The sequence below is a fragment of the Trifolium pratense genome, linkage group LG3, assembly GCF_020283565.1.
Source record: "Trifolium pratense cultivar HEN17-A07 linkage group LG3, ARS_RC_1.1, whole genome shotgun sequence".
Lineage (NCBI taxonomy): Eukaryota > Viridiplantae > Streptophyta > Magnoliopsida > Fabales > Fabaceae > Trifolium > Trifolium pratense.
This window is the reverse complement of record NC_060061.1, coordinates 21,022,055-21,029,623: the sequence shown is the minus strand read 5'-3', so window position 1 is coordinate 21,029,623 and position 7,569 is coordinate 21,022,055. Positions and strand designations below refer to the sequence as shown.

The 7,569-nt window shown below is 31.8% G+C and overlaps 1 protein-coding gene across 1 annotated transcript; it reads right to left on the bottom strand.

The window, feature by feature from the left end:
* Positions 1-3,004: 3,004 nt before the first annotated feature.
* LOC123915733 (proteasome assembly chaperone 2) lies at positions 3,005-7,196 on the bottom strand. The gene is made up of 7 exons (XM_045966944.1): positions 7,024-7,196; positions 6,697-6,862; positions 6,541-6,599; positions 5,696-5,814; positions 5,189-5,426; positions 3,921-4,041; positions 3,005-3,389 (listed from the first exon to the last, which is right to left on the bottom strand). The coding sequence occupies exons 1-7, from the start codon at positions 7,081-7,083 to the stop codon at positions 3,310-3,312; spliced, it is 843 nt and encodes a 280-aa protein (XP_045822900.1). The 5' UTR covers positions 7,084-7,196; the 3' UTR covers positions 3,005-3,309.
* Between the last annotated feature and the right edge of the window lie 373 nt (positions 7,197-7,569).

The following is a 7,569-nucleotide window of genomic DNA, read 5'->3' as shown; positions in this document are numbered from 1 at the left end:
CATTTTGACGGTTACAATGAATCTTATTGTCAAAAAAATAAATTATTCAGTGAATCTGATAAAGTTTTTTTTTTTTTTTATAATAGTAAATGAAATTTTTTTTAACACAATAGTAATTGAAAGTTTGTACATGGATTTAATGAATTTAAATACAATATTGTCTTTTATAAAATCCACTTGGTTGGTTTAGTGGTGTTGACTTAAGTCCTTGGAGTACTATACTTCTCTCAAGGTCTCAGGTTCGATTTCCCTGGTGCCAATTTAGGTGGGTTAAGTCCATACAGAAAAAAAATCTAGTTTTAAATAGGGGCTCCCGCAAGTGAGCGGTGAGATTGATCCCATTGAATTAATCAGTCGTAGGCCTGGACACCAAGTGTTTTTTTTAAAAAAAATTATAAATAAATACATGGATTTAAAATTATCTTTCAATTAACCTGTTTTACTTAGTTTTAATAATTTTAAATGAATTATTGCAACTTACTTACGGCAATAATAATATAACGAGAGGATCCGGAAAATAATAATAATAATTCACACCAACAACAACAACAACAATAATAATAATAATAATAATAATAATAATAATAATAATAATAATAATAATAATAATAATAATAATAATAATAATAATAATAATAATAATGAAAGGTGAAGAATGCAGAGGACTAAATAATGTTGTCATATGCTAAAGGGGTGTTCCCCGTTTGTTTGTTCATAAAATAAATAGTATTGTACTGTGATATGCTAAAGTTTATTAAAAGAAAAAAGCTTATTAAAAAATGTGTATGCAAAAATAATGTTGGGGAGAATAAGTGCTTTGGAAATATTTCGTAAAAAAAAAAAGTGCTTTGGAAACATAAAGTTTGTTGTCAATAAAAAAATTGAACATTAATGTAAAAGGGGTTAAAATACAATTACATAAAATACATCACTAATATTAAGAATTACACAAATTTTTAAGTGGAATGGAGTTTCACCATTATGGTTTTGACAAGTTAGATGGGCTACTCTACCCAATTCATTGGGATGGGTAGTTAAGAATTTGCCTAATTTAATATTGATGCTACCGACAACCATGGCAAGCAATGTCGAAGCACTCAATGGCTTTAATGATGAAATCCAAACCGTATCTGCTTTGTAAATTAAAATTAGTTATCCCTCCGTCCGAAAATATAAGCAAAAATGAGTCAATTTTTTTTGATGTATTTGGTTAAAGATTTGGACCAAATACATTAACTTTTATTGATCAACTTTTACTTATATTTTGGGACGAAGGAAGTATTGTTTAAATTTTACATATATTTCACATGTACTTACTTATAATATTCCTTTTTTTAGCTCACCGAATAAAGCTATATGATACTCTTCTGATCTTTATTATACGAAACAAATTAGTTTTTGAATTTTTACGTTAGTTGAACAACTCATCTTTAGTATGTAATATAAATTAGTTACATCGTTTATTCAATAAATATCAAATATAATTGGTTTCGTATAATAAGAACAAGGTTGTCAGAACCGGACTGGTCATCAAACCGGTGAGTTTATCGGTTCAAGATTCAATTGGTCGAACCAGGATTCAATCGGGTCGAACCGTTTTTAATTAAATATATATTTTAATATTTTTTATATTATATAAAATAATATTAAACAAAAAATTACATAATATTTTGTATTTCACATTATTAAATATTTTGTATTCAATTCTTTCTTTATTTTATTTACAAAGTTGTACTCAATTCTTATCTAACAATCTAAGATGTTACTAGTAATCTCAAAAAAAAAAAAAAAAAACAGGTTACTAGTAGTAATCTTTTATTAAAAAAAAAAATACTAGTAATCCTTTATTAAAAATTTTAGTAGTAGTTTATATTTGGGCCAATGAATAGTAAAAATATTTTTGACCCAAGCCCACTTATATATCTCTTAACCCTAATATTGATATTTGACTAAAGAAAGGAAAGAAGAAGCGGCCGCCACATTATTTTGTTCACTTCCCAATTCAATCTCCAAACAACATGTTCTCTTCCTCTTCTTATTTTTCTCGTTTCATTTTCTAAACATGATGTTTTAATGGTTCCTTTATTAATGAATATTTACTTGTTGCTTATTCTTCTTCTCCACCTCCTTCTCCTCTTATGGTAGTCCAAACTGTGAATATGAGTTTCAACTTGAACATTTGTAGAAAAATTCAGAAACACATAAAAGTTACGGGCAAATTCAGAAACATGTTATTATTTTATTTCCTCCTCCTTCTCCTTTTGTTTTCAGATTAAAAAAAAAACACAAGAACCGCTAAACCGCCCGACCGGTTCACCGGTTTGAACCGGTTCGTAACCGGTCTGAATGATTTTTTTTCCGGTCGGCTTGCTGTCCGTTTTTTGCTCCAAACCGAACCGTCTTCATGTCCGGTTCACGGTCTGACCGGTCCGACCGGCCGGTCCGGTTTTGATAACCTTGAATAAGAAGAACCCGAGGGAGTAGAGTTTAACAAATTAAAATGTTAAAAGTCTCAAAACAAGGCAAGCTTAAAATAACTAGGTAAAAGATAGTAATACATAATTGGAAAACAAAATATAACATTAAAAAGTTAAAAGATGGCCAAGTTTATGGTGATGACTTCATCAAGTCTTTCACCGTGCACAAGTTAATATGTTATTAAGACTCATCAAAATTAACGGTTATGATTAGCAGTTTTGAGGAACAAAAATCACATTACCAGTAGACATTATGAGTTCAAAATAACTTTAAATATTTTTTTATTAAGTTCACGTGAAAATCTTTTTTAAAAATACAAAGTAAAAATCACTTTTTTTTAATCTATAACAACAAACATGCCCATAATTGACTCTAAGAAGCTATTATGAATATATGATTACTTATATTGCTTAATGGTGTGGAAAGTAAAAAAATCAATTTTTTCAAGCCCCATAATTGGCTCTAAGAAGCAATTATGATTACTTTCATTGCTTAGTGGGGTGGCTCTAAAAGGAAATACATTGTCTCTGTGATAGCTTCTGTACTGGTATCATTCTGATTCACCCTAGCATGACTTGTGCTAGTGTGTATTTAACATTAACAAAATTTCATTTTCCATTTGTGAAAAACACAAAAAACTTAGAAGTATGTTAGAACTGAATGCAGTTATGCAGATGTGGTTTTGGAGACACAACTATGTGTTAGCTTGTGTGAACAAGTAAAAAAAAAATTACAGAACCAACATCACTACATGCTTTTAGAGGCACAGAAGTGGATAATAATATCCATTTTCAACCATCATTTAACTGTACTAATTACATAAACCTGATCTTAGAAGATGGACACATCTGGAGGTGGTCCATATACAGACATCCAAGAAAGTGGAACTCGCCATTTGACACCTTCGATTCCTGAAAAATGGAATTATCAGAAATATTACCAATGAATTTCAATGATTTTTTTACTAGCAAAGTGCAAACATGTCAATTTACTAGTTAATATTGACATTTAAATCTGTAACTTATGTATGAGAGACACGGACATGGATCGAGAAACTTTATGTAAAATGTAGGGCAGTAAGGTATCTGTCGTTCGTACCCAATTCTATAAAACATAGATACTGAAGCAAGTTATCCGGAGTTAGAAAAATGGGATGGATCCAGAGAAAGAGAGAGCCTTAAATTTAGCACTTAGGATGAAGGGATTAGAAATATCAATTTTCAATATCCAGAAAATCTGTGCTGACAGATTATCTAGCAAGTTAGCGGGGAGGGGGAAACGTTGCTTGTTATGATAAGACAAAGACCGTTGTTGTGGTATAAACACGTGACCATCAACTTCTCGGGGAATTTAATAAACCAAATGTTATGTTTGTTTAACTTGATAAATCAAACAATAGATCAACATCAATATAATAAGAAACAAAAATAAATAAAGCTCACCAGAATTAGGCTGATTCGGCTTTAGAAGTTTGCATGCTGCATCTGCTAATTGAAAAGCATCAGATGTGTTGTCACCTTCTGAGCAATAACATAACAAGCAGGTGACCTTCAAACCTTTAGCCTGATGCATCAAACCAAGACCTTAAAATCAATCCATATTTCCACAATTTTACAACAACATAAGGTAAGCAGTAACCAACCTTGCACCTCTTATTTTCTTTTTTCTTGACAAGAAAATAAGAGGTGCAAGGTTTTCCAACAAAACTATTATCTTCATCATTCTCTCACATGGAGATTTATATAGAATATGAAAACAAAATTCCCTATGCACATACTTTCACGACATACAACGAAGGTACAAAGCCTGTACTATTGGTTCGAGGTTCAACTGGTCGGGCCGAGGTTCAACTGGATCGGACCGTTTTTTATTAAATATATAAATTAATACTTATAACTTATTTAGTTTCTTATACTCCCTCTAAATTTTTAAATTTTATATTAGATTATTTCAAAATGTTTACAATTTTATTTAACAAAGTAATTCTGTCATAAAAACAAAGTAATGATAATGAATGAACATTATTACTAAAAACAAGAAACAGATGCACTATTTTTTGACACAGCATGGCAAGTAAAACATCCAAAGTAAGATTAGTGGGTCTTATGGGCTATGTAGGCCCAAAACCATCACTTGAATATAACCTAATAAACATAATACCTAATCCATTACTGTGTTCACCTTCCATCAGCATCTTCCTATTCTATCGTTTTAACAAAAGTTGTCCTTCAAGTAGAGAATAACAAAGGTCAAAGGATAAGGGGGAAGTTTACATTTTAATTTTGATTTGTGTGTGAGCGACTATGGGCAAGTGATTAGAGAAGGAAGAAGAAAATTAAATCAAGCAACTTCATTGTGCAAAACAAGCCATTTTGTCTCTTTTTTTTAAGGAAAAGCAAAACACAGTTCAATCCCGAAACCGTCCGAACCGCCGGTTTTCCCGGTTTATATACCGATTCAATTGAATTGCGGTTATCAGTCCCAACCGGACCAGACATAGGTCCGGTTTTAATTACCTTGCTATTAACATGTGATGTAAAGAAAACCACTTCAATTTGTAAGTTTTTATATCAAAGTTCATGACAACAGGCACCGATTATATCAAATGTATCATGTGACAAAAACATTTTTTCTTTCCAGTTCCTAGGTTAAATTATTATACGAGTGAGAAGAAAAATGACATTATGAAATTTAACAGCATGTGCATTACCTTGAGAAAAGAAAAAAGTGCAGCAAAAGGCAAGCTAGCATAATAATTTTCTTCTTCTAGTTCATCTTCTATAGAAATAGTATCTTCAGGCGTTGCATTTCCTTCAGCTAAATCATTAAGATATTTCCAATGCTTCTGAGAAGGGTCATAATCCTGAAGTTTCTTCCACCCAAGCTGTTCACAGTTTTCATCTGCTCCGTTGCTGTTGGCACTAGATAGGTAATAAATCTGCAAACCACTAATATTGCAGCACACAGACATATCAGAATGGAAAATATTCCAAAGCAAATTTTACAAGATTGTCAAGGTGAGAAATCTTCATGCAATTATATTTGAACAAAAGTGCACTCGACATAAATGGATCAAATAACTTAATCAAAAAGAAATAATGTGTGACAATAAAGGACACAGGTTCAAATCGTGGTATTAGACCCACAGTGAGTCTGTGTCTGCCATAGTAGAAGCTTTGAAACATCGAGTTACTATTTAAAAATACCACTCCCTCACCTTGACATGTCGACCTTTTGCCACTTTCCAAAATCTAAGCTGGAGAGAATAATAATATGCTTCTTTCCACTCCCAGCAATAAAATCAGCCATGTTTTTTGCAAACTCGAGCATCATACCCTATCAAATGTCATGTATTAATTTCAATTTCTCCTTCCACTTTCAATAATTAGTTGCATCAATTCAAGAACTAAAACTAATAGAAACAAAGATATACTTCTAAAACAACACTTAAAACGGGATGGAGGAAGTATTTGATAGTAAAACTATAATAATCTATTGATTACTTCAAAAGGATAGACTGTGATGCCCATCAAAGCAGTGAACAAAATTAGGAGACAAGAAGCAGAAAAACTCAAGAATATAAACTACAAGGACAGCAGAAGGGGGCACAGAGCAAATGCTCACGCTATAAGCACGAGAATAAGCTAGTAACATTTAACCTTGTAGTAGCAACAACTTAAGCTATGTTTGGATGATAAACAACTTAATTAAATCAATAAATTATGTGCTTATATATAAGTTATTTCAATTACAAGATAAAATAAAATTGTATTTATATAAGTAGTTTTCATAAGCTATCACAGAGAACTAATGAAAATAAGTTGAAAATCGCTTATAGACATGCCATGGACGTCTGTTTCTACAAGACCTCCTAAACAGTCTCTAAAGTGCTTATGCCAGTAGAAAAACAAGCTCACAAAAATCAATCCAAACATAACTTAGTGTGGGTAAAAAATAGTCCAGATATCACAAATCACTAATAAATATTAAATACCCTTAACCCTTAAACCAACTATGTTAAATTATAAAATTGAAGAAAGCAAATACTGACTCAGTAGATACCTTAATTACAGGTGACCTCTGCTGGATAATAGTGAGAGCATTAGAAGGAGAATCATAAGCTGCAAATAAGCAATAAAAAAAAAAAGCAGAAAATTATTTCAAAATTCAAACAAATCATTGCTTACAAAACAAATTAAAGAGAAAACAAAGCAGCACCTTCAATAGGAAGTGCAAGGTCTCCATTAGGAACAGGACCATAAGCATCATTACCAACACATGGAAGAACATAAGGATCATCTAAGTAACCAACTTTCTCTGAACCCATTGATGAAACCAAAAGGTCTGCGGTTAACTGCCCAACATTGCCAATAGATACAGCAGGCTGAAAAAAAACACAAATTTGAGCTAACCCCACAATTTATTATATAGCATTGAACTATAAAGTTAATTTCTTTTTGTTGAATAATGAGATCCAGAATCAAAGATATCGTGTAAATGATTGGGAAATTAAAAGGGGACAAAACCCTAGAAAATTATACAAACCAAAATCAATGTGGAGCAATCTTCATGAAGGTGTTTTCCTTCTTCGGGAATGAACTTCATCTTTTAATGTCAATGGTGAAATTTGTTAATTTGTTAACCTTGGTTCAGGTTTTTCTGCTTTTGTTAATTGCTTCCTTTCTCTTTTCTTGAGGACAGAGAATCGCTTATTGTGGGCTATGGGCTTTTTGATGGGGTGTAATCCTAAATACAGAGATGATATTTTCTCTTTAGGCCCCATGTTTCTTTTATACCCCCCTTAAATCCCAGTTTGCCTTCTAAAATGTCAAAATTTTCGGTTAGCAAATTCGGGTTTTACGAATCGTAAAAAGTAAAAATTCGAGTTTTAAAAACCACTCGCTTATTAGTTCGGGTTCTATCAATCGAAGTGTGTAAAACAACCTCTCACATTCTTCATCACTTTCAATACTTCATCCCCACACTACCAAAAGTGATCCGAAAATCCAATCCGTTTTTCACTCAATTCGTTGCTTGAAATCAAGTTTTGAACGTATGCTAAGGGTTGGAAGGCGATTTGAAGCACAATAT